Source organism: Anomaloglossus baeobatrachus, chromosome 2 (assembly GCF_048569485.1).
Source record: "Anomaloglossus baeobatrachus isolate aAnoBae1 chromosome 2, aAnoBae1.hap1, whole genome shotgun sequence".
Lineage (NCBI taxonomy): Eukaryota > Metazoa > Chordata > Amphibia > Anura > Aromobatidae > Anomaloglossus > Anomaloglossus baeobatrachus.
In genome coordinates, this window is record NC_134354.1 from 623482993 (window position 1) to 623510691 (window position 27699).

The 27699-nt window shown below is 43.1% G+C and overlaps 1 protein-coding gene across 4 annotated transcripts in view; it reads left to right on the forward strand.

The window, feature by feature from the left end:
- Positions 1-27699, forward strand: part of DGKH (diacylglycerol kinase eta) — a 353417-nt gene that overhangs the window by 242929 nt on the left and 82789 nt on the right. For all 4 annotated transcript variants that reach the window (XM_075336859.1, XM_075336858.1, XM_075336860.1 and 1 more), the window contains 7 exons: positions 12900-13006; positions 13259-13384; positions 17718-17820; positions 18166-18328; positions 19881-19989; positions 22001-22140; positions 24055-24142. In XM_075336859.1, coding sequence (XP_075192974.1) covers positions 12900-13006; positions 13259-13384; positions 17718-17820; positions 18166-18328; positions 19881-19989; positions 22001-22140; positions 24055-24142 — 836 coding nt within the window. The remainder of the gene's footprint in view (positions 1-12899; positions 13007-13258; positions 13385-17717; positions 17821-18165; positions 18329-19880; positions 19990-22000; positions 22141-24054; positions 24143-27699) is intronic.

Below are 27699 nucleotides of genomic sequence, written 5' to 3' on the forward strand. Positions count from 1 at the left end.
GCTACGAGGACTGGTGCTGACAAAAATCCGGTGTTTTTCCAATCTTCCTCGGGGAATAGGCTGCACCAGGAGTGACGTTTCTTTGATTGTGACGGCAATGGGAAGAATGGGGCAGCACCCTCTATAGTGGCCCATAAAGTAGCTGCATGTAAATTTAGTTTTGTTAGCCAAGGAGGTGTGATCCTCAAGAAGACTTCCACAGAGATGAGTTGAGGGTCACACCTCCTTGGCTAAAGAGTAGATTGTTTGATTCTAGGGAACATTTAGATCAGGTAAACAAATTTAATGTCTCTGGCAAGCGTCAGTCCACCTGAAAAGTGTGTTATGTTGCTTGAATAAAGACGCCATACAGTAGGATTTTTTTGGGGGTGGGGTGTGGGGGGGGTGACGGGGATTAAAAAACTGCAACTCTCTGTCCTGGACTGGTTGTGTGGTGCTCTCCTATTTGAGACAGAAGGAAAGATTGCATTGTTGGGGGCCGAAAATGTCACCACAAACCCGTATGCCTTACTTTTAGATTGCTTTGCTCCTTTTCTTATTCTACGCTGCTCGATATATGAACCCGTTGTTGTGAGTTACCAATAATACTTGATTCATTATAGTAACAAAGCCAAAAATGAAGAGGAGAAAATCCAAAGCTCTGAACTTCCTACAGTCTCCATTTCACTTGACCCTTACAAGGTTCATACTGTTACCGCCATACGGAAAACTTGCAGATTATGGATTTTATGAGTAAAGACTCTCAACAAACCTCAGGAAACAGCAATATTGCACTTTAGAGTGAGAATATTGAGTGGTGTTTTTTCCCATATTGACAATTAATGGTCAGCTGGTTTCCGTGAACTCATGGATGAATATCTTCCAGGCATCTTCATGGCCAGTGACTGAAATGGAGTAATTACCACCCTTCCGAGCTATGTGGAAGAAGTCTGGTTTCTGATTGCAAATTAATGGAAAGGAAGAATGTTTTTGTTTCTTTTTCTTGCTTTGACCATGATGTAATCATAAATTCAAATGACGATCGACTAAACCCATTTTAAGGGGGCGCCTGTCACATGGAGAATGCAGTCTAATGTGCGGGCTGTCTGTGAGCGCGGACTGAGGTTCTGGGAAAAGATTCTGTATAAGTTGTGTATTTTATTTATTAGATCTCTGCTTGTTGTGGGTCTTTGAGTCTAGCGGGCGGTCCTACTCGGGGCTTGACTGCTTTCCCTGTATGTGCCTGCACCCAGACATAACTGTTGATCACCGAGTAGGACTGCTCACCTAAATAAAGAGCCTAGAATGAGCAGAGATTTAAGGCGATGTGTGCACGCTGCATATTTAGCTGCAGCTATTTCTGCACTAAATCTGCATTTCTTGGCAGAATAAAAAGTTTTGTACACATTTTTGGTGCGTTTTTTTTATGCATTTGTAGCATACGTTTTTCCATTCGTTTTCTATGCGTTTTCCATGCATTCTGTGGGGAAGAACGCTGCAAAAATGCTGAAAGAATTGACATGCTGCAGATATATTTCTGCACTAAATCTGAAAGGGGAAAAAAAAGCAACATGTTCACAATACTTCAGGATTCTCAGTGACTTTGCTGTTATAAGGATTTGCATGCAGTTTATAACTAAACTGCACTCAGAAACAGTAAAGCTTGGGCTATTTTTCCCCCCAAAAACTATATATCAGAATTTTAATGCACAGAATGCAGAGAACGTCAAATTCTCATTCCTTTGTAAACAGCTTAAACATTTTTGAACTTCCCTTAACATTACTAATAGAGTTTATGCAGGGTATGCAGAATCCCAAGAATTATAGTGCTTGAGAAAAAACATTGCCACAAACCTGTCACCGTAAAAATACAGCGCAATCTGCATTCTGTATGTTATAGAGCATTACACTCCTGTTCTGTGGATAAGCAAAATCCCAGAGCCCCCTACTTATCAGAAATTTACACAATAATATGTTGGATCAAAATGGCTTGTCCAAATATAAAGACTTTTTTTTTACTTAAATGCAGGTAGCAGGAGCTAAAAATCAGCTTTACAGTTGGGCACTGTTTTTCTTCTGTAGCCGCTGTGTTGTACTGTGTAATGCTGGCTGCAGAATGAGTTGAGAATCAGCCATTGAGCTTGTTCTGACGGTAACAGGAGAGTTTGGACATCTTTATTTGTTTTCTGGCTCATTCAGACTACTGATTTTTGCATGCGAGTGCTATCGGTGGTTTTCACGACTAGCACTCATACCTGTGTCTGTAAGGCCATATGGATGTCTGTGATCTTTCACAGACGGAGGCATCCACCGAAAATCATGAAGACAATGTCCAATTTTGACCCAAGGAATGAAACAAATTCAGCAATGCAAGTCTAAGAGGCCGTGAGGAAAATCGGACTGCACTCATATGACATCCAAATGCAGTCTGATTTTCAGTGACTATGAGAAAAGAGAAGGTGGAGAAACTTTTTTTTTTTGTGTCTGATGACACTAGGACCACACTCTGATTAAACTCTAATCCAAAATATTGTTCTAAAATTTGTAACCAAACCCATTCTCAAAATGATTTTTATCCCCAAATACATATAGCTTTAAATAATAAAAAACCCTCCAAAGGTGGACAACCCCTTTACCTTTTATTGGGGTCATATAGTGCAGTACAACATACTAAAAAGGCACTTGGACCAAAGAAGATTGTGCACTAGAATCTTGTCGCGTTTATTTAAATTCATAGTACATTAGTTGATGTATTAGTTTTTGGGGTTTTTTTTTAGGGGAAATTGCCTTAAATGCAGAATTCTTGGGTTTTGAGGGTTTTTTAGGGACCTTTCGGGCTCAATACAACTGTGTGTGTGTGTGTGTGTGTGTGTGTGTGTGTGTGTGTGTGTGTATATGTGTATATATATATATATATATATATATATATATATATACATGTGTGTGTGTATATATATGTACATATATATATATATATATATATATATATATGTATATATATATATATATATATATATATATATATATATATATATAAATATAAATATATATAATGTATGTGTGTGTGTGTGTGTATATATAATATATGTATATATATATTGTGAGGTAGCACGGTCGGCTGCGCAGCAGAAGACACGGGATCCAGGCATTAAGGTTCACAGCACACGGTTTTAATGTCCAAACAAAAAGTCCATAACAAAATACATGTGCCTCTCCAGCAGAGGGCTCAGGGAGTTCTGTTCACTCCCTCACACCCGGCACACCTGCCCTCGTTCCTGTTTCCTTTTAACCCTTCCTTAAGCCTGTAGGGAAACAGCATTAACCCTATAGTGGATTTACTTTCTATCATGGAGTGAGCACAACCTGGGCGAGACATACCGGCCGTCATATATAACCCCGGTCACAGTCTCACATACCCCCCCCCTCAGTTCAAGCGTGCGGGGTTGAACTCCAGCCATCAAGCACGGGCCGCGGGACAAGGCATCGGCGTTGCCCTGCAACCTACCGGCCCGGTGTTCAACCGTAAACCGGAAGTTCTGCAGAGAAAGGAACCACCGGGTAACCCGGGCATTCCGTTCCTTGGCGGACCTCATCCAGACCAGTGGAGAGTGATCCGTCACCAAGCGAAACTGCCGTCCCAGCAGGTAATAGCGTAGGGACTCCAAGGCCCACTTGATCGCCAGGCACTCCTTCTCCACTACGCTATAATTCCGCTCGGGAGGGGTGAGCTTCCTACTCAAGAAGGTGACGGGGTGTTCCTCCCCCTGAACCACCTGAGACAGCACTGCCCCCAGGCCGACCTCCGAGGCGTCAGTCTGTACAATGAACTCCTTCCGGAAATCAGGGTTGACCAGAACGGGCTGTCCGCACAGGACCCCCTTCAGGGCCCGGAAGGAGTCCTCGGCCTGCGGAGTCCACCGCACCATGACGGACTTCTTGCCTTTGAGAAGGTCCGTCAAGGGGGCTGATAGTCCCGCAAAATCCTTTACAAACCTCCTGTAGTACCCCACGATACCCAGGAAGGCCCTAACCTGCTTCGTGGTCAGGGGTCTAGGCCACTTCTGGATCGCCTCAACCTTGTTAATTTGGGGCTTAATCACTCCTTGGCCTATAACGTAGCCCAAGTAGCGGGCTTCCGTGAGTCCCAATGCACATTTCTTGGGATTGGCTGTCAATCCGGCTGATCGAAGCGCGTCCACCACCGCTTGTACCTGTTCCAAGTGGGTCTGCCAATCGGAGCTGTAAATAATGATGTCATCCAGGTACGCTGATGCATACGCCTGGTGGGGTTCCAGCACTAAGTCCATCAACCTCTGGAACGTGGCCGGAGCGCCATGTAACCCAAAAGGCAAGACAACATAGTGGAAGAGACCCTCCGGCGTAACAAAAGCGGTTTTCTCCTTGGCGGACTCCGTTAGTGGCACCTGCCAGTACCCTTTGGTCAGGTCGAGCGTGGTAAAATATCGCGCCTGTCCCAGCCTATCAATCAGCTCATCCACCCGGGGCATGGGGTAGAGATCGAACTTGGATATTTCGTTCAATCTCCTAAAGTCATTGCAGAACCTTAAGGAGCCATCGGGTTTTGGTATTAGGACAATCGGACTAGCCCATTCACTCCGGGATTTTTCGATGACCCCCAGGCGTAACATTGTCTTTACTTCCTCCGATATGGCTTGTCGTCGAGCCTCCGGTACCCGGTATGACTTCAGGCGTACCTTCAGGTGGGGCTCGGTGACAATATCATGTCGTATCAGACTGGTCCTACCGGGCAGCTCGGAGAAGACATCGGGGTTCTGCTGAACCAACCGTCTGGCCTCTCGCCTCTGTTGCTTGGTGAGGGCTTCTCCAATCCTTACTTCCGGTTCGTCCTCTCCGGAGGTCGCTGGAGCCGGATGTGAACGACCCGAAGAGGAGGGAGGTGGGGAAAAAACAGCCATCAGGCTTTCCCGTTCCTGCCAAGGTTTTAATAGGTTGACATGGTATATTTGTTCAGGTTTCCGCCTACCGGGCTGCAATACTTTATAGTTAACCACCCCTACTCTTTCCTTTATCTCGTAGGGGCCTTGCCACTGAGCCAGGAATTTGCTCTCCGCCGTGGGGATCAATACCAACACCCGATCCCCGGGTTTAAAGGTCCGCACGGTGGCGTGTCTATTGTAGCGGCCGCTTTGCGCGGCCTGAGCCTCCTGTAAGTGCTCCTTCACAATTGGCATGACCGCGCTTATGCGGTTCTGCATACCCAAAATGTGTTCAATCACACTTTTATGGGGGGTGGGCTCTTGTTCCCATGTTTCCTTTGCCAGGTCCAACAATCCCCGGGGATGTCGCCCGTATAACAATTCAAAAGGCGAAAACCCCGTGGATGCCTGTGGCACCTCTCGTATGGCAAACATCAAATAGGGAAGCATCATATCCCAGTCTTTCCCGTCTTTTGAAATCACCCTTCTTAGCATGGTTTTCAGGGTTTTATTGAAACGCTCGACTAAACCGTCCGTTTGCGGATGATACACAGACGTACGCAACTGCTTGATCTGGAGTAGCCGGCATAGCTCTTTGGTCACTTTAGACATGAATGGGGTCCCCTGATCCGTAAGGATCTCCTTGGGCAATCCCACCCGGCAGAACACAGCAAACAACTCCCGAGCTATAAGCTTTGCTGCAGTATGTCTGAGAGGTATCGCCTCGGGATACCGGGTGGCATAGTCAACGATCACTAGGATATGCTGGTGCCCTCGAGCGGACTTTACGAGGGGCCCCACCAGATCCATCCCTATCCGTTCAAAAGGGACTTCTATAATGGGTAACGGTACCAACGGACTGCGAAAATGGGTCAGGGGTGCAGTAAGCTGACACTCCGGGCAGGTTTCGCAGAACCGTTTTACCTCCCCAAAGACCCCGGGCCAATAGAACCTTTGCAATATTCGCTCCTGCGTTTTCTTGACCCCTAGGTGGCCACTCATCAGGTGTTTATGAGCCAAGTCGAGGACCCGCCGGCGATGCGGCTGGGGCACCACCAACTGTTCTACCCCTACGCCCCGTATTTCATCAACCCGGTAGAGTAAATCCTGCTTAAGAGCGAAATGGGGGTACCTTACCTGGGCACTGGGCAGCTGTGCCACCCCGTCAACTACTGTCACCCGACTCCGGGCATGTATTAACGTAGGGTCCTGGAGTTGGGCTGTCCCAAACGTATCCGGGGACGCCTCCAACTCCGGGATGGGCTCGACCGTCTCAGCCTCTCCTGCCAATACCTCTAGGGGTGACCTATCGGGTTCACACTCTGTCCCTATCATCGTGACCCCTACGGCAGGGGTCCCGGATTCAGGATTGTAGGGCTCAGGTCCCGGACCGACCAATATCTGAGGGGACTTAGGGGGTCCCCTCCATAAAGTCCAAAAATAGGGCAGATCCCTTCCTAGGATCACGTCATAAGGAAGAGTGTTAAGAAGTCCCACCTCATGTTGCACCTGACCGCAAGGTGCTGTGATGGTGACAATCCCCGTGGGATAGTCGTGGCGGTCCCCATGTATGCAAACCACCCCCACAGTGCGTCCTGTGGCCTTTACTTTAGCTCTCAAGGTGGATCGCACAAGGGTCACTAAGCTTCCGGAATCCAACAATCCTGTAACCGGACATCCATTCACCTGTATTTGGCACAAGTGGGGCTCTGTCTCTGGGGAGACCAGGTCAGCGGTACACACCACCTGAGCATACATTGAACCCCGCCGGGTAACCCCACAATCCATGGGCTCCGTGGTGAGTGGACACTGGGCTTCCATATGTCCCACCCGCTGGCACCGCCAACATCTAATGGGGACGGAAACCCCCTTGACGGGTTGTCGTTTAGGGTACAGAACCTTCCGGACCTCAGGAATGGCGGCCGCGGCCTCAGACGGGACGGTAGGGGACTCCTGTACCGTTGTCAGCGGTGGGTCCTTGGCCCTAGGCTTGGAGGGGCCGGACCGACGGGCGGTACGCAAAGTCTCAGTGTCCCGTATCAAGTCCTGCGTAGCCACATGCCGCTCTACCAGGGACACTAATTGGTCCAGGGTACTCGGGTCACCCTGTCCTACCCACCGTTGAACGGTGACGGGTAAAGTGCGCACAAAACGATCCACTACTACCCTTTCCACCATTTGCGCCGGGCTCAGAGTGTCAGGCTGCAACCACTTTTTTACAAGATGTAATAAGTCATAGGCCTGGGAGCGTACGGGTTTGGCTTCCTCATAGAACCACTGATTTACCCGCTGAGCCCGTACATAGGTATTCACCCCCAACCGAGCCAGTATTTCGGCTTTCAGGGTCACATAGTCAATGGCGTCCTCGGTACCGAGGTCCAGGTACGCTTTTTGGGGTTCCCCCGTCAGATAGGGCGACAATACCTCAGCCCACTGCGGGGCCGGCAGCTTTTCCCGCTCGGCCACCCGCTCAAACACCGCCAGGAACGCTTCCACATCATCACCCGGGGTCATCTTTTGCAACGCTTGTCTCACCGCTTTCCGGACGCTGCCGTCGTCACCCGGTCCCGGGGTTGTTGCTGCCGGTCCGGCACGGATCGACTTGGCCAGGAGAACCATCTGTTCTTGGTGCCTTTTTTCCTGCAATTGTAAGGCTTGCTGCTGACGTGCATTGGCCTGCTCCATCTGTTCTTGGTGCCTTTTGTCCTGCACTTGCAAGGATTGCTGCTGACGTGCATTGGCCTGCTCCATCTGTTCTTGGTGCATTTTGACCTGCACTTGCAAGGATTGCTGCTGACGTGCATTGGCCTGATCCAACTGTTCTTGGAGTTTTTTTTCCTGCACTTGCAAGGATTGGAGCAGGTGTGCATTGGTCTGTTGCTGCTGTGCATTAGCCTGAGCCAAATGCTTTAGTATGTCCTCCATGGCGTCGCCGGGTTTGGGCTGTAGTATAGCCGCTCGAATCCAGGACATGCGCAGCTGGGTCACCAGGGATGGATGCTACACCTCACCGGCTGTCATGCCCGCATTCTCCACCATATGTGAGGTAGCACGGTCGGCTGCGCAGCAGAAGACACGGGATCCAGGCATTAAGGTTCACAGCACACGGTTTTAATGTCCAAACAAAAAGTCCATAACAAAATACATGTGCCTCTCCAGCAGAGGGCTCAGGGAGTTCTGTTCACTCCCTCACACCCGGCACACCTGCCCTCGTTCCTGTTTCCTTTTAACCCTTCCTTAAGCCTGTAGGGAAACAGCATTAACCCTATAGTGGATTTACTTTCTATCATGGAGTGAGCACAACCTGGGCGAGACATACCGGCCGTCATATATAACCCCGGTCACAGTCTCACAATATGTTATAAGAAGACCTGTTGAACAACAATATAGCAAGGATTAAAATGTAACTTTTAATGTTTACTGTCTAAAAACAATAGACCTTAATAGAATAATAGATAAAGTGCAGTGCATAAACAATAGTGATAATAAAAGGATGGTTCTCACCCGATATGTCTCTCCGGAGCAGATCACACACCACCGGAATCGGCAGCATTATGCGATCCGAACCACTTGAGGTTACTGCTGCTGGTGATATGCAGTTAGTGGTAATGGATCGCAGGCTGGGCATGCGCACTGTATGCGCTCCAGGAGTGGAACGCGGACGTATAGTGCCTGTTAGACTGGACTAATTGATCACTGCCTTAGACCTTCTATATCAGGGAATTGGGCATGTGCAGTAAGGACTGCTGGTATACATCGGTGTTCGACTGCGAGGGCTGCATAAACATGTGTCATTGTTGATTACAGGAAGCGCAGGTGATTTGAAAGGTATTTAAGGTAAGGGTGTAACAGTATACAGCGTCCCACTGGCCACTAGCACACACAGAGAAATCGAGCTGTGTGTGAACACATATGCGACCAACGTGCTGTGTGTTGTATACTCCTGCCATTGCAGGTTGTACACATTAATCTCCCCTGATGAACTCTCTGGTAACGCGGAGAGTGAAACGCGTTGGGAGGGGTATATCTCCATTGGGGTAGCTTGACCTGACTTGGTTGCTGCCCTTGTAAGGGCGGAAGCATTTTGCATGGGCACGACAGGGGTAGGAATTATTGAAATTGCTGGTCCCTCCCCTTTTGTCTGATTTTGCCCTCTTCCGCCTGTGGTTCGTTCCGGTGGTGTGTGATCTGCTCGGGAGAGACATATCGGGTGAGATCCATCCTTTTATTATCACTATTGTTTATGCACTGCACTTTATCTATTATTCTATTAAGGTCTATCGTTTTTAGACAGTAAACATTAAAAGTTACATTTTAATCCTTGCTATATTGTTGTTCATATCAGGATTTGGGTTGCACCTTGTTGCCTCTAGGCAATTTTGCTTTTCTAAAGAAGACCTGTTGGCATCACCTGGTATACCGTTGCCAATCTGCTGTCAGCAACTTGTCCATCTCTGCCCTTATGAAGTAATAAATACAATTCTGCCCTTATGAACTAAAACAAATTCAATTAACAAATCCTTTTTCCCCCTCTTGATATCAAATTGGAGGACGTTCAGTGCACAGTAAAGTAGCGCTTTCTGAAAACAAGCTGTGATTCTTCTGTGTTTGCCATGGAAATAACCTACTTTTTCCAATGTGAATGATCTTTTCCACCCCAGGCCTGAAAGCTCCTATGGCTTTAATACAGGTGAAGCACACTTAAAAGTTCACTGTTTAAACACTTCAATATCAGTCAGACATTGCAGAAAACATTCCCATAGAGAAAATCTGATTTTCTTAAGTGTTTATTCTGTTTCCAGCATGCGAGTATGCGAAATATAATCTAACAAGCTGCCGCCTGAGAGCCTGCTTATGCGGCGATATCGGAATCACTGAGGCAGGAGAGCCGCTCTGTGTACACAGCCCCATTACAAACCCTGGCCGCTCCCGCAGATAGATCCGCAGTAATTGCTTGTCACGCTCTCGTCTTGATACGTGTGTAGTGGAATAGAATGTTTTCTGTCTTCACTCACAGTAGTTTCCCAATATGCTTATGGATTCTTCAGTAGTCCCTCATGTATCAGTCCACTTCACATTTGGTGTAGCCTGAATTGCCGCTGCTTGTTGAATGTGTAGATTGCAGTATTTTTTTCCAAGTTAATTATTTTATTTTTTTTTTTCTACATTTATATGAAAATTGCTGTTAAGACCATTTTAAAAGTGACCATTTTTTCCCCTTCTGTTATTCCCTCTATACTCCTGATAATTTAATAATTTCTTTATCTCCCATAAGGCTTCAAGAATTTAGTACATTTTATTTAGTGCTAATTTTAAGTTGTTTACAAGGGGGCGTGGTTCACAGGATCCTCTGGGGTGTGTCCTTAGGCTGTTCTGCATCACTACCCTGTGAGCCACACCCCCTGGGAACGACCATAATAATTAGTGCTAAATTAAAAGGCCCTGATCTCTGGACCTATATGGTGAATTTAAAGGGAATCTGTCAGCAGGTGTTTGCTATGTAAGCTGAGGACCGCATGCTGTAGGGGTTAAAAAAACAAAACTCAACTATGCCTCTGATCTGTGTGTGGTTAATTGTTTACTTAAGCTATTGGCTTTATTTTCTATCCTGTGATTTAACATTACAGGACTAGAAACTCATGTGCAGGGCAGTCCGACACACCCTCTGGTGTGAATGACACCTCAGTCAATTCACAATCTCTATAGAAAGCCTAGTGTGGGTGGGTCAGCTCTCTGGGCTCAGCTACATGCTTAAAACTCAATATTTTGATTAGGCTGCTTTCACGCTACTTTTTTTAACATGTGTCATGAACGTTTTTTTGCTGTAAAAGCAGATCCTGCTTTTACAGCAAAAAAACGCATGCAAACGCATGTGTTATTTTGCAGGATCCTGCCATTTTAATTTTATGGGCGTGCATTGAAGTCATGTGATTGGGAGTCAGTGGAACTGAACGTGATAAATAAGGAATAACGTTTGGAACTCCACTCTATGTCTGAACTGGGTGCAAAAACCTAACAAAAATCACTATATGGAGATAAGGTATGCACACCAGTGACTATGCAAGGGGAGTACATGTAATAGCAGAAACTGCTGTGTGAATACTGACATGAAAAATCCAATAGCTATATGTAAGAATGAAATGTGAAAAATGGAACCTGCATTACTGCCATGAACATATGAACAAAGAGAAATTTAGCTACTGAATTGATCAATGCAATAGAGCCCCAACACTACGCCAAAGTATTTCTCTACGTTGGGGTCCCTAGCTAGTGTGTGTCCTCTCAAGCAGTTAAAAAACTATTATTTTTCATGTCAGTATTCACACAGCAGTTTGTGCTGCAAACGTTATTCCTTATTTGTTAGTAGTTTTTCGTTTGTGAACCCACCCCAACCACACCTATTGCCAATCCACATGATACGTATATATAGCCTGGGTCTCAGCTTCCCATATACAGTAAGTTTTTTAACTGCATGAGAGGACACACACAAGCTAGGGACCCCAACGTAGAGAAATACTTTGGCGTAGTGTTGGGGCTCTATTGCATTGATCAATTCAGTAGCTAAATTTCTCTTTATTCATATATTCATGGCAGTAATGCAGGTTCCATTTTTCACATTTTCACTCTTACATATAGCTATTGAATTTTTAATGTCAGTATTCACACAGCAGTTTCTGCTATTACATGTATTCCCCTTCCATAGTCACTGGTGTGCATACCTTATCTCCATATAGAACTGAATGTGATAGACTGGGAGCCGGCTTCTGACAGCTGCGGAGGCTCGTAACCAAGGTAAACATCGGGTAACTTGCTTGGATACCCGATATTTACCTTGGTTACGAGCATCCGCAGCTGCTAGGAGCCGGGCTGCCTGCTCCCTGCACACGTAACCAACGTAAACATCGGGTAACTAAGAGAAGTGCTTTGCTTGGTTACCCGATATTTACCTTGGTTACGAGTGTCTGCAGCTCTCAGGCGGGGGAGAGAGAGGGAGGGAGAGGGAGGGGGAGGGAGGGAGGGAGAGGGAGGGGGAGGGAGGGAGGGAGAGGGAGGGGGAGAGAGACAGAGAGGACTGATGACACCAGGCTGGTTTCTGTGCATGCTCAGTAGAGTAAGCAGGATCCTGTTTATCAGCATGCCAGCGTTCACATGCGTTTGCATGCAGTATAGTCAGGATCCAGCAATTTGCAGTATTTGGACGCAGCTCAAAAACGCTACAAGTAGCGTTTTTGAAAAATGTTAAACAACTGCAAGTTGCTGGATCCTCACTATAACGCACACAAACGCATGTGAACGCATGTTGACGCGAGTCCATTGCAAATGCATTGAAATGAAAACGCATTTGCACTGGATCCGTTTTTGCGTTAAAAAAAACGTTCAGGACGCATGTTAAAAAAACGTAGTGTGAAAGCAGCCTTATGTAGGAACGGCTGCAACCAGTAATCTATGTGATACACCGTTAGATTCAGAATCTCCTTGCCTACATTATGATGCTGTCAGATTAAGTAGAAAAAACCTGCTGACAGATTCCCTTGAAGAAAAACCCCAAGACACTTAGAGAAGTGGGAATAAAGTAATATTTAAATCGGACTATGTTAGACCTGGTGACAGATGAATTTGAGCAATGTTTCTGGCAGTGAAACTACCTCCGGGAAAGCGATTTCTGCCCTTCATCCTCATGCAGGCATGGCAGTTTGCGTCTCACATTTATCATTAGCAGATTTCCCGTCTTTTACATTACATAAATATGGTAGCATGTCTCCGCTGAGTGCAGGCCGTGTATCTCTGTAGAATAACACAGATTTGTGCTATAAATGCAAACTGATCACTGCAGATCTGTGCCTGGGGCAAGTTTCCCTAGAACCGTATCACATGGGAGTAAATATTTAATGTTGCGTTTAGTTTCCTTAATGACTTCAGTGTAACTGCTTGTACTAATATGTATTTTTTTAATGATTTTAGTGTGTAAATTTAAAGCTCATAAGAGATGTGCGGTGAGGGCTACAAACAACTGCAAGTGGACAACGCTAGCCTCCATTGGCAAAGATATCATTGAGGATGAGGATGGTGTGAGTATAGATGTTTTCCCTGCAAGATCCTAATGCGGAAACCATTAAATGGTTGAGACACTTACTGACTTAATGGCCATCTTGTTCTCCACCGGGAGCTTTTATACTGAGCATTCTTTGCCTCGTAAATATCCAACTAATGATCTCCAAATAGTCACCGGTCGCCACTGATCAATGTACCTCTGAGTTGGCATTTATAACGCTAATAATTTGCAATATTTACATTTTGTTTCCAACCGTTCTTCTTTTCAGATAGCAATGCCTCATCAATGGCTGGAAGGAAACTTGCCGGTCAGTGCCAAATGTGCCGTATGTGATAAAACATGTGGCAGTGTGTTACGCCTGCAGGATTGGCGGTGCCTTTGGTGTAAAGCAATGGTAAGAATATCCATTTTTGATTTTTCCCCATCTACACTTTAGCTTTATTTATTTTTTTTGTATTTTTCTTAATGGCCAAAACATAAAATTAAACATTTCCAATTTATAAATAGTTGTGTGTTTTTTTTTTCTTTAATTATTACGAATTATTTGCTTCCTTATAAAGTTAGTTCTCTAAATTGTACTTTAAATGTAAATGAACAATCTGCATATACCTTCAGTAATGTAAAAATCCATGGATAGGACTGAAAAACTGATGTCTAAGGGGTACTTTGCACACTACGACATTGCAAGCCGATGCTGCGATGCCGAGCGCGATAGTCCCAGCCCCTGTCGCAACAGCGATATGTGGTGATAGCTGGCGTAGCGAAAATTATCGCTACGCCAGCTTCACATGCACTCACCTTGCCCTGCGACGTTGCTCTGGCCGGCGACCCGCCTCCTTATTAAGGGGGCGGGCCGTGCGGTGTCATAGCGACATCACACAGCAGGCGGTCAATAGAAGCGGAGGGGCGGAGATGAGCGGGACGTAAACATCCCGCCCACCTCCTTCCTTCCGCATAGCCGACAGGAGCCGTGGTGAAGCAGGTAGGAGTTGTTCCTCGCTCCTGCGACTTCACACACAGCGATGTGTGCTGCCGCAGGAACGAGGAACAACATCGGACCGTCGCAGCAAGGTAATTATGGTGTTCGCCGACGCTACACCGATGATACGCTTACGACACTTTTGCACTCGTTAATCGTATCATCTAGGCTTTACACACTACGATGTCAAGAGCGACGCAGGAAGTGCGTCACTTTCGACATGACCCCACCGACATCGCACCTGCGATGTCGTAGTGTGCAAAGTACCCCTAAATCTGACCTTAGTTTCAATCTGCAATCTCTAATTTTTTTGCTGACTTTCAGATATGCCATTTGCAACATTAACATTGCTGCTGAAAAGTGTGATTTCCCTAGGTCCTCTCCTGTAGTTACACTAATACATGGTCTGATTTCATTCTCCCTCACTTTCCCTATAGATCTATGCTGCTTCGTTCCTCTCTATTTTCCTTCTTACACTTTGCAGTCTCTGTGATCTGCCTTCTCTACAGACTTGGATGCTGTCCTCTCACAACACTGTTTAGGGCCTCCTTCTTCCTAGGTCCTCTCCTGTAGTTACACCAATAGATGGTCTGATTTCCATCTCCCTCACTTCTCCTATAGATGTATGCTGCTACATTCCTCTCTATTTTGTTTCTTCCACTTTACAGTCTGTTTGATCTGCCTTCTCTGAAGACTTGGATGCTGTCCTTACTCTGCTGTTTAGGACCTCCTTCTCCCTTGGTCCTCTCCTGTACTTACACTAATACATGATCTAATTTCCATCTCCCTCACTTTCCCTATAGATATATGCTGTTACGTTTTGCTCTATTTTCTGCCTTACACTTTGCAGTCTTTTTGATCTGCCTTCTCTGTAGACTAAGATGCTGTCCTCTTACTTCACTGTTAAGGGCCTCCTTCTCCCTAGGTCCTCTCCTGTAGTTCTACTAATACATAGTCAGATTTCCTTCTCCCTCACTTTCCCTATAGATCTGTTCTGCTATGTTCCTCTGGATTTTCTTTCTTACACTTTGCAGTCTGTTTGCTCTGCCTTCTCTGAAGACTTAGATGCTGTCCTGTCACTCTGCTGTTTAGGACCTCCTTCTCCCTTTTGGTTTATGTAACACTGAGCGACTGTTAAAATAAGTACAGGGTAGAGGAGATAATGTTGACAACATTCAGCGACTACTGTAATTTTGGATCTGTCAAAAGCAACAGCATAGCTGGCTATGTAAATGAGTTGCACATAAGTAACATGGTAGATCGTAATTAATTTCAATACACTAAGAAGGAGATGCAAAGTCTAGTCCTCCCATTTCAGTACACTGAGGGGTACTGTACAGAAAGCTTGGGGGGAGTTTGGTTATTTTTACGCTGGAGCTTTAAACAGGATTATGACAAAGGAATGTCGTTTAGGTTTCATGGTCCAAGGCATTGTAATATGTAGATATTTGGATAATTATCCTTTAGGGTTTCCATGTGCAAGACAGGTGCTCCTAATTTATTTTATCATCCGGATGATATATTCCATCAATTCTCATATATATGCTATGTATTTAATGGGAAATGATTAGATGGCCAAGCTTCCAATTCTTATTATTTGTGCTATGTGCAATTTGATTTGATATTACAGTATTTTGTAACCTGTAAGAAGAATTTCACATATTTTTTTTTTATTATGTATTTGGGTTTTTTGTGTTACTTGAACAGCATTAAGGGGAATCTGTCAGTAGGTTTTTACTATTTAGGCTACATTCCCACAATGAGTATTTGGTGAGTTTTTGATGTTGCAGATTTTCTGCAGTATTTCTGCTCCTATTATAATATTATGTGTGTTACGTTGCATTTTTTAGTAAGTTTTTTTACATGCATTTTTGACGCTGTAGTTTTTGTCTTAGTGGTATGGCATGCTTAATCCCCCCCCACCCCCTCTCCGCCCAAAAAAAAAAACTGCTCGGTTTTTGATACTTCTGGTATTTGGCTTTGACAATGCTTTATTAACACTGTCATGTGCGGATTCCATGCATCTTTGATGTGTTTTTGCAGTGGAAATGCACTAAAAAGCCATGTGCATTTTTCCTCATCTAATGCGGTTCTATAGGGAAGATCTGCACATAAAACTCTGTTTACCTGCTAGAGAATTTGCCAAGTTCCTGATTTGAAACGCGCACCGCGGTCAGTTTACGCAGAGTAATAAAGCAGCACATTGTGCAGGAGATTTCTATAGATCCCATCCACTCTGCTGTATCTGTAAGGGTATGTTCACACGATTAGGACACACTGCATCCTGGGCGTAGCATGTCCTCCGCAGCTGCCCGTGCCCACGATCAGGGTTCATGCCGCTTAGCTCCATTCTCCCTGCGGAGAACACTCGCTTCTTCGCAGCATAAATTGACATTCTGCAGTTCAGAAAGCTGCTCCGGATGTCAGTTTACGCTGTGGAGAAAAGATGCACAGTCTGCATGGATTTCTATAAATCCCAGCCACTGTTTTTACTGTACAACGCAGTGTTTTGGACGTAGCAGAAACAGTGTCCAAAGCGCTGCAAACCCTGATCGTGTGCACACAACCTAAGACGCTGTGTTTGTGATGTAACGAAAATATGCAGCATGAGAAACTCATGGGTACAGAGCCTTAATCTGAGAGCATTATGTAGGAGATGAGAGCCTGATTAACACGGATGTATCACTTATTAGGCTTTGTGCTGTAGTTTCAATTTCATCAGTGTTTTATCAGCAGGAGCTTATCACTGCCTGACTAGGTGTTGATGGAAAGCCAGACCAGCTAATTTGTATACCCCCTCCCCAGCACTAATTTACAGGTTGCTTACCATACAAAGTGTACACAAGAAGCTGCCAATCAGGGGTGTGGGTGGGGTTATACACTCAGTGGAACTTTGGATTATGAGCATAATTTGTTCCGGGAGTGAGCTCTTAAACCAAGTTGCTTTTATATCAAAGCAGATTTTCCCATAGGAAATAATTGAAATGCTGACAATTCGTTCCACAACCCAAAAATATTTGCTGTATTTATACAAACTTATTACAGTAATACAAAATAATGTCCTGTATTCATATAAAATTATTACAGTACACTGATACAAAATGCTGTACAGAACATATAAAGCAAATTAAACTGGACTTTAGCTTACAATAAAATTGTTGGTGTGCGAGAGGTACAGTATAAGCAATGTGCTGCACTGGTTATCAATAAGAAAGAACAATACTATATCCACAAATGCAAATTGTTGATAGACATGCTGTATAGTATATACTGTACTGTACAATGGTATACTGTATACAGTACATATGTACAGAAAGTTACCTCCGAAACGGGTTAGAGTGCGGTGAATGGACAGAACCCGACATGTGCACGGTGAGTATTTGCTCTTCCTGCAAAGCATTGCTCTTAAACCAAGTTACAAATGTGTAGAAAGCTTTGCTTGTCTTGCAAAACGCTCCCAAAACAAGTTACTCTTCAACCAAGGTTCCACTGTATTACATTTACTGCCAGGATTTCATGAACTGCACCAAGTAGTTAAGTAAGTGATGCATCACTGGAATCAGGTTCTCTAACTCTACATTATGCTGCACTTAGTAAACATTGCAAAAACCTTCTGACAGATTCTCTATAAAACCAAAAAGATTTGAAAAAAAAATTAATTTTACATATAGGACAAAAAAAATCAACAATTCAAAAACCTAGTGCAATTGTGAGCGTGGCCATTAAGTATGTTTTATGTTTTTTTCAGGTACACACTTCATGTAAGGACCAATACCCTCGAAAATGCCCCCTTGGCCAATGTAAAGTATCTATAATACCTCCCACAGCACTCAACAGTATAGACTCTGATGGTATGTGCCTACAGAATGGAGTATTTATTTAATCCTTCAATATATGCAATGTTTAGGTATGCATCATCGGGGGCTTTCCAATTATGTTTTTCTAAAACTTTTACAACTTATTATATGATATTGCAAATTAAAATGGTCTTGATCTTGTGCATGGGTTATTGGCTGACATTGATAACAATTGTATAAGATAAGAAGACTGTGGCCATATTGCTTTTCTGAATACTTTATGGCAAGTATTTCACATATCGGAGTAATACTATGGTTTGTTTTATAGATACAGTTTTTTTTATTTGTAGCTGTGAATTGACAGATGAACAATATAACCTACCTTTATTCTTGTGCCAGGGTTCTGGAAAGCGACCTGCCCTCCGTCTTGTGCCAGTCCCCTACTTGTCTTTGTAAATTCAAAAAGCGGAGACAATCAGGGTGTGAAATTCCTCCGAAGATTCAAGCAGTTGCTGAACCCCGCCCAGGTGTTTGACCTGATGAATGGAGGACCTCATTTAGGGTAAGAAGCTTCCGGTTTATGGAAACCTAATTACTGGATAAAAGGCAAAAATGGGGCTTATTTTATTGGAAAAAACTTTCAAAACCACATCATGCTTATGGAGCAAGCCTAAAACTAGCTCTTTGTTGGGATTCTTGGAATCTGTCCACTCAGATACTGATCAATCCCAAAACTGGACTATTTGTGTACTACTGATGAGCCATTAAATACAATAGTGTTTGAACCCCTATAATTTTCTCATGCAAATATTGTCCTAGTATTTTTAAAGGGAAATTGCGGCTTCATTTTTACAATTGGGAGGTGAGCAGGGCCAGTGACTTCGTCAGATGACGCCTGTGAGGTCAAATGTGTGAGTGGCGGGTGTTGTCTTATTATTTAAAAATAAGAACGTTGGCTCATACCTCTTGCTTATACATGTGACCTCGATTTTACAGTTATCTATAGACGTGCCGTCACTGGCCCTGCTCACCTCCTAATGCAGAAGTGAGCAGAGCTGGAATACCCCTTTAAGCTATCAATTTTGTTGCAGTGATTACTAGGGGTCCTAGTGGCCACATCCCCAAAATAACATACACTGGTAACACTAACCTCTTTAAATTGACACAGAAATAAAAAAAAAAAGAACAAAAGTTTTTAACTCTTGCAAGAAAAGACGAGGCATAAACATGTTTTTTTATTTTTTTCTTTATATAAGGATCATCAATATATTTTACCTTATTAAATGTTGATACTTTGCAAGGCGTTGAAAATAGAATTTTAGGGAATAATCAAAAGAATGAAAAAGGTTTTCAACTACTAGTATGACCACCTTTCTTTTATCCTAACTCTTCCTAATTAACACTTTCTTACTATACTTCTGCTATCTACTTTGTGCCTGTAAGCTGATCTGAAACCGGCTCATAAATAACTTTATTGTTGTTGTAGGTTTGATACGTCCTACTTTAGACCGAAATCGGACCAACCGAGCAGGACACATCACTGGTGGGGCTGCCTCTCTGTGAGTGACAGCAGTCTGGCTACACTTCACTTTCCTCTTAGCCCCCACCAGTTATATGTCCTGCTCAGTTGGTCCGATTCTGGTCTGCAATAGGAACGATCAAACCTACAACAGCAATAAAGGAATTTACAAGCCTGTTAGAGAGCAGCTTACAGGAGCAGAGTATATAGCAGAAGTATATTATAAAAGTGTTAGGAAGAGTTAGGTTAAAAGAAAGGAAGTCAAATCAGTAGTGGAAAATCTTTTTAACCCTTGCAAATTTGCAAATCAGTAAATAAAGCATAGGAATTTGCTCATCTGTTTCTTAATGACCTATACCCTTAAATAGATTGTACCAGATTTATAAAGTGATGTCTTATTTTATTCTCTCATAAATGGCAATACTGTTTATGTGCCGTACTTTGGTTGTGACTGTGAGCCACTATACTCATTCCACAATTATGAAAAAACACCCTTTTCCTAATATTAGGTTTCCCTAAGATTAAATGTAAACCTGCTCGTGGGCGCTTCATGACCTCTAACTTTGTTCTTTTATCATTTATTTTCTTATTTTAGTTTACGATTATTTCAGAAGTTTGATAATTTCCGGATACTTGTATGTGGTGGCGATGGAAGTGTTGGCTGGGTTTTATCTGAGATTGATAAACTTAGCTTACATAAACAGGTCAGTATATAAAGCCTTTCACAAAATATTGTCCTGCATTTAACTGTTCTATGGCATTCAGTTTACTCGGTTTTCTAGGGGTGAAGGCAACTGGTACTGCTGGCAGTGCGGCAGAAGCTCCTCCCACATGCAGTGGCCAATGGCTGTATGGTTTCATTATAAAGTCATTCAGCCATTGGACACTGAGGGTGGGTGGAGTTTGCAACACGCGGCCAGCGGCCCCTTCTGGTCTCAGCCTAATAAGCTATAATCCCTAACAATAAAAATTGGCCTTTGAGGTATGTATGTTACTTAACTGGGAATAATGTAGTGCCAGGCCACACAATGGGAAGAAGGTAAGCTAGCGGAGGCAGCGTGATGCTCTGGGCAATGTCCTGGCATTCATGTGGAGGTTTCTTTGACACATACCTCCTACCTAAACAGACCAAAGAGAGCCCCATAACGAGAAGAATATTGTTTAAAACGTGTTTCCAGTTTTGGGGAAAACCCCTGTCACAGCAAAAAAGGGCAACCAGTCCAGTTAGCCCAGGCCAACACATGGTTGAGAGGCTTGTCTGCATCCTGTTTGTGCATTAGATGTGTTGGCCTGGGCTAACTGGACTGGTTGCCCTTTTTTGCTGTGAGTACATTTTATAATACATTTTTGGGGGAGTTTTTATCTCCTCTTCTTGTTGCTATTTTTGAAAACCCCTGTCACCTGATTGCAGTTTGTATTAAAAAACACTTTTTTTTTTTTTATATAATATAAATATACTCACCCTGTCACTGCTTCCGCGGAGACCCAACACTGAGTAAATAAAGCACCATTTGTGGGGTTTTTTTTCTTCTTTTTTTTTTTTTTAAGCAATAGCCAGGGGACAGGTATTTCCTGACACCTGAACCCCCCTTTAATAGTAATGGACTCTTGCAGCATAATGCACCTTACTGCAAAGATTATTCAGGAATGGATGGAGAAACATGATAAAGAATCCAAAGTGTTGACTTGAATTCTCCCAAATATCAATCAATCCAGTCTAGCATCTGTAGGATGTTCTGTAAAGAAAAGTCTTACAGGAATTTAAGGAGTTTCTGCTAACATCTTAGTGCCAGATACTACAAATGCCTTTAGAGGTGTTAAGGAATCTGTGTCCCAACATGTCAGAGCTGTTTTGGCTGCAGGAGGGTCTACCCACACAATATTAGGCTTTTAATGTTATGACTGATCGAGATATTTGGTTACCATTAACATCTCACTCATGGCTTTTTAGCCTGTTCATGGGAAAATTTGAGGCTGTGTTCAGCTTTACTGATATTGGCCTTCCATTCAGCTGATATGGACTTGTTTCAGTAGCCAGACCCTTTTTTTATCACCTCAAGAATGGAATGCCTATGAGTGTGTAAATGGGACCCCTCAACAATCTCTTAACACTAGAAGTCCCAGAGAGGGGTCATTTAACATTTCTACCTTTTGGAACCCAGAGACGGGTCGAATGACCTAAAGGATTTTAGCTAACATCCTATAATCACCGTCTTTTGTTCTGTAATAAAGGCCATTACTGTCGCACCACAGGAGGTTGTGGTTTTTCATTGAGTTTAGCCATTTAGTTTCTAGTTAGTTCTATTCAGTTTATTGTATTTGATAATATAAAGACTATAAGGTCATTTGACCCTCTTTCGGGACTTCAGGGGGAAGCTCGAAATTTCTGGGAATTCTAGTGTTAAGTAAAACGTTTTGGGTCATGTTTTAGTCCATATTTGTCCTTATCTTAATCCTGGATTTGTCTCAAAGTTCCTTATATTATACATTTATCTTGTCTTTATTATTTTGGGATCTGAATTTCATATTTTCTTTTGTAATTTTAAACTACTAATTTTAATAATATGAGGTACAGATCATCCAAGTGGAATTCATGGCTAGTAGTGAGCTGATTGGTATGGCTGACGTGAAAAATATTCCTGGATAAGTAATGTATGTCTTCAATGTCCACCTATTCTGTAATGTAATATTGTATGTCTCTCCCTGTAACCATAGTGTCAACTTGGAGTCCTTCCCTTGGGTACTGGCAATGACCTGGCGAGGGTGCTCGGATGGGGCGCTTCCTGTGATGATGATACACAGTTGCCACAGATATTGGAGAAGTTGGAACGTGCAAGCACTAAAATGTTGGACAGGTGAGATTTCTTTAGATATATCCTCCAAAAAGCTGTATTTTATCCTTGTATTTGGTCAGATTTAGGTATACACCCATCCTCCGTACCAGAATGCACTACATGTAATTAGCTACTAGTATTCATGTGTTTCCCACCGTCTATATTCAGTATAGATTAGTAAATCCAGTGTATACACAAGCCAGGTTCTCAAAAATGAAACCACTGGTTTAGACTATTTTTTTGACAACCTGTTTCACCTTCTCGTGACATGAGCAACATGACAAAAGTTAACCGATACAAAAAATCTGTGGAAAAGTTCTGCCATGGTGGTGACTTTTATTCATTGTTGGGTAGTAGAATTTATTAAGGTAAAATCAGAGCTCAGCGTTGTAGAGAAGGCCATAGGTCAAAAAGATCTCATCTCGGTCTCGACTCGTTACATACAATTGACTCCTATGTTTAAAGCTTCTATGTATCCAGGTTAGAAAGCACTGTATTCGGAATCGATTTGCAATCTTTTAAGTTTTCTTCGAATTGTACACTTAGTTATTTCTAAAGACATATCTACAAATGTCTTGACATTTTATTTGCTTGACATATGTAGAGAAGACAGTGGACACCAATGGCAATACAATTTACTACAGTTGTTGGTCAAGGCGCAAAGCAAGATGGTTTTTAACTAGTTTGGATTAATGGAAAAAAATTTTAAGAATTTCTTAAGATCTACTCTGTTGTGCAGTTTGCTCAGGTTGAAAGATAACAGTAAATGTATATCAAATTGCTCACCTTCTTGGATTAAGCTGGAGGCACAATGTCCATCATGGTCTTTAATTAATATATTACCATAAGGACTGCTATTTCCATTACTCTTTGGGAGGTTGTATGCAGAGAAGATATATGAATCTCCAAAAGAATATTGTATTTTGACAATGTTCCCCAAAAGTGGGTGAGCCGTTGACTTGTTTAGAATAGGTTTTTATTATTGTGTTAAAATAATGTATTTCGAGGTCTAACTTGCTCCTTCTGAGACAAATAGACCAATGATCTTACATCAAGTGCTCCGGGACATGGTACTCCATATGTAATGGTCCCTAGTCATTACTAAATATCACGGTATGTTATGGCTCTCGTACCAAAGCAGACATTGTGCAAAAAGCAAAGCTAAAATTGCCGCCAAAGTTAATTTCAATAAGATTTTATGATCATTACTTGCTACAGTTCCTGTGTCTATCAAATTAAGACTTAAGCCTGCTTTACATGTTACGATTTCGCATACGATATCGTATGCGTTCGTAACCGCCCCCATTGTATGTGCGGCACGTTCAATTTTGTTGAATGTGCCGCACAAACGATTAACCCCCGTCACACATACTTACCCGTCCATACGACCTCGATGTGGGCGGCGAAGTCCACTTCCTGGAGTGGGAGGGACGTTTGGCGTCACATCGACGTCACGCGGCAGCCGGCCAATAGAAGCGGAGGGGCGGAGATGAGCGGGATGTAGACATCCCGCCCACCTCCTTCCTTCCTCATTGCTGGCCGGGAGTCGCAGGACGCAGGTAAGATCTGTTCATCGTTCCCGTGGTGTCACACACTGCGATGTGTGCTACCCCGGGTACGAAGAACAACCGGACGTTCAATTCATGAGGAATGAACGACGTGCGTGCGATGAACGTTTTACCGTTCATTCACAATCGCATGTAGCTGTTACACACTACAATGTACCTTACGATGCCGGATGTGCGTCACTTACGACGTGACCCCGCCGACACATTGTAAGATATATTGTAGTGTGTAAAGCGGGCTTTATGTTTGAAAATTGTAGAATCATAAGAGACTGTACTGTATGAAATTGATGACCTGCGCACCAGTATACATAGACTGATGGAAATGTATGTTTCACACACTGTTCTCATTGGACACTTTTTATGGCAGGTGGAGTATAATGTCGTATGAGTTGAAGTTGCCATCAAAAACCTCAATACTTCCCATATCTCCGGAAGAGGAGTCTGAAGAGTGCCAAGTAAATGTTCTTCTATCTATGGAAAAAAAGACAAAAAACGCCAGCTGATCGCTAATAGTAATAAATCCGCTGCTTCAAGGCAATCACCTGACAATCTTGCTCCAGACCAGGACAGAAGTTAATCGACAGAGAAATATTGAAAAATATTAAAAATTAATAACATAGCAGTAGCGGAATAATGATCTGACAGTGTAAAAAATTATTAATGGAACAAAAATTATTAATTTTTTACACTGTCAGAATATTATTCCGCTACTGCAATATTCTCAATTTTTAATATTTTTCAGTAAGTTTTTTTTTAATTTTTTGCCTGCTCGCTGGACCTTCCTTTTTCTCTTTGATTCTTCTACGTACTTTTTTTCCAGTATAATTTTGAGCTGTTGTTTGCCGTTTTGATGGTATACTATATTTGTATGTTATAAGAAACATTTTATGCAGTTGACTTTTTTGTAAGAAATTAGCCATTTAATAGTATTATTTGTGAGGTCTTTGGTCTTGCTCTGTCGAAGGATAGTTCAGCAAAGGATACTTGTGCAAAAAATGTGCAAGACTTCACAAGCAGAAATAAAAAAAAAAAAATCACTTTTTATTGACACATAATGGAAAAAAAAAAAGTATAAAAACATACAAGACCATACGCAAATAATGAGTTAGGTGAACAGAAGCTTAAAGCGTATATCATATTTCATGTAGTAAAGATGAAAATAAGACCTTCCCCAAAAATATGCCCTAGCAGGATTTTTCTGCCTATTTGTAGTATGGTTAAAATATAACCCTACTTCAAAAATAAGTCCTAGTTGCTGATCAGCATACTAATAGTATCCTGAAATAGGGTTTGGGCAACCCTTTCAGGATCTGTAACTTTTATTGTTGTATGTTGCCCCGTTGTGTTGCTGTAAGCCCTGACGTTTATAGTCACATTCCGCCTTATTAATGGAATGAATATTCATCCCTCTTTCTACCCATGATCCCGCCCAGTCCTCTCCCGGTATCAGAAATTGAAATTTGTGTTAATGGAAAAAATGAATATTGACTTCCTTCCCCGCCCACCCGGGTGTCATGTGACATGATTCCCTCAGACTGTCATATTACTGTCCTAAGATCGCAGCGCAATACTCACCCTGGCGGGCGGCTCTTATAACCAGAGCGTGACAGCTGAAATGTGTGCCGATACTCTCGGGTCAGTAGAGCTCCCAGGCAGTGCGAACATTGCGCTGAAATCCTTGAGCAGCAATACGACCGTCTGAGTGAATCACTGACACTGCACAGAGGGGTGGCTGGGGGAAGGGGGAAAATACTCATTTTTTCATTAACAAAAGTTCAATTAACTAATGCCAACAGAGGGGTGGGCGGGATGAACGGTGAGAAAGGGGGGTGGGGGGTGAATATTCAATTTTTCATTAGCACAAGTTCCAAATACTGACAAGGGCAGAGGGCTTTGTGGGTTAAGGAGGGGAATATACATTTTTTCATTAACAAAAGTTCCAATCACTGATGTCGGCAGAGTGGGGTCTGGTTTATGGGCTGGAGAATGGGTGAATATTCATTTTACATTAACGGGTAACCTAGTCACTACCACCAATACAAACTATTAGACATTTCCTGAATGTGTAGGAATATGTAATTATGTAAATATGTAATGAATATGTCTCAATGCATCTTTTGGAGCTAAAAATAATGCAAGGTCTTATTTTTGGGGAAACAAGGTAGTAACAATAATTATATGTAGGGTCACACAGAACAAGTGACCATGAGGAACTGGACGTATGGCCTTTGTAAATGACAAATGTAATTGTTTTACGATATAAAGTAAAAATTGTAAACCCATGCATGCACTGGAGATGGGAACTGTACTCAAATATGTTCAAAAGCCAAAACAGTACAGTTTGTAGGAAGGTGTAAAATAGAGAGTGGTGAAAAAGACGCATTCTAAACAGCATGAAGGGCATCCACAGCGGTAACTGCACTTAGATAAGTGCTATTATCCTACGCACAGTGTACATTATAACGGGTGGACTTGTCAATTATCAGGACTTCACTCCTGATTCCTCATGGTCACGTGCTCTGTGGGACTCTACATGTTGTACTATCTTTAGTACATGAAATATGGTATTTAGGCTCCTGCTCAGATTCTTTGTACTTACATTGTATGTTTTTCTTTAATATATATATATATATATATATATATATATATATATATATATATATATATATATATATAAAATAACTTTTTTTTATTTTTTTAATAGATAATTAAAAAGGGATTATTCCATATTTTTGTGCATAATGAATGTTCTACTGAGCTGCAGTATACTAGCCTTAGTTTGCTAATTTGGGATGTTCTCCACAGTCTGGGGGTGTGACGTTTTAAAATGTCATTCACTTTGCATTTTTTGTGTAATACAGTGGATTTTCTGGGTGTATTATTTGGACAGAAAGTTTAATGTATATGGGCCCCATGGAAATGTACCTGTAAAAGGGTTTTTCTGGGTTCACCCCTCTGCACGCCATTGTCATGTGTTAAAAATGATAAATTAGGCCAGTATTTAGCAATCTGTGTCCCCCCTGCTGCTCTGGTTATGGTTTACCAGCTGCAGCGGTGACCTCATATCTACAGCACTGCTGCCAGTCACTTAGCTCAGCTCCTCCACTGATGTAAATGGGATGAGCCACTGCAGCAAGCAATCACTGGGCTCAGTGGCTGGCACTATCTACATTGGTAGAGCCAAGAAGGCCAGTGGCTGGCTGCAGTGCAATAGACATGAACTCTACGGAGCAATGGAGGCGATGCAATGATGGAAATCGGGTGAGTGAATGATTTTATTATTTTAACACAAGCAAGCTGATTGCAATCAAAAGAAAGCCGGCAACTGGGAGGAAATTAACTTAATTCTTCGCGGCAGCCTTTGGCTTTTAGTCCTGCAGGTGTGCCGGCATGTTTTCATTCACTACTTAGTACACATTATCATTCGGAGGTGTTTACAGCCGTCTCTCACTGTGTACTGAGCGGTGAATGAAAACATGGAGGCATCCCTGCAGGACTGAAAGCCAGAATCTGCCTTGAGTAATAAAGTACATTTCCTTCTGGCAGTGGGGCTCTCAGTGCAGCGGCCGAGCAGGTTTAGAGCAGCCTGCAGACTAACCCCACATCTGCAAGTTAAAGGGGTGGTTCATCCATATTCATTATTGGCCACATCGATATTATGTTGAGAAACAATGTTTCTCTTGTGTTGCCAATAGCACCTGTGAGCGGCACTATTGCAGACCATCCTTCACTATTGCCTGACCCCCGGGCTCCATGACCTCAGGGATCCGGTGATGTCACGTCAACTTCCTGTTCACCTGACATCACCGTGGCCGGCTCCAGTCTCTGGGAGTCATTGGGCTGTGGGTGGAGTTTCACCGCTTGTCACAGCATCTCCCTGCTCCTCCTTCACTGCAGAGCGCCGCAAGCAGGAGACACACTCAAGGTATTTGAGAGAAACCTTGTTTCTCAGCATAATATTGTTTCGGCCAATAATGAATATGGCTGAACCACTTCTTTAATAGTGTTCGAG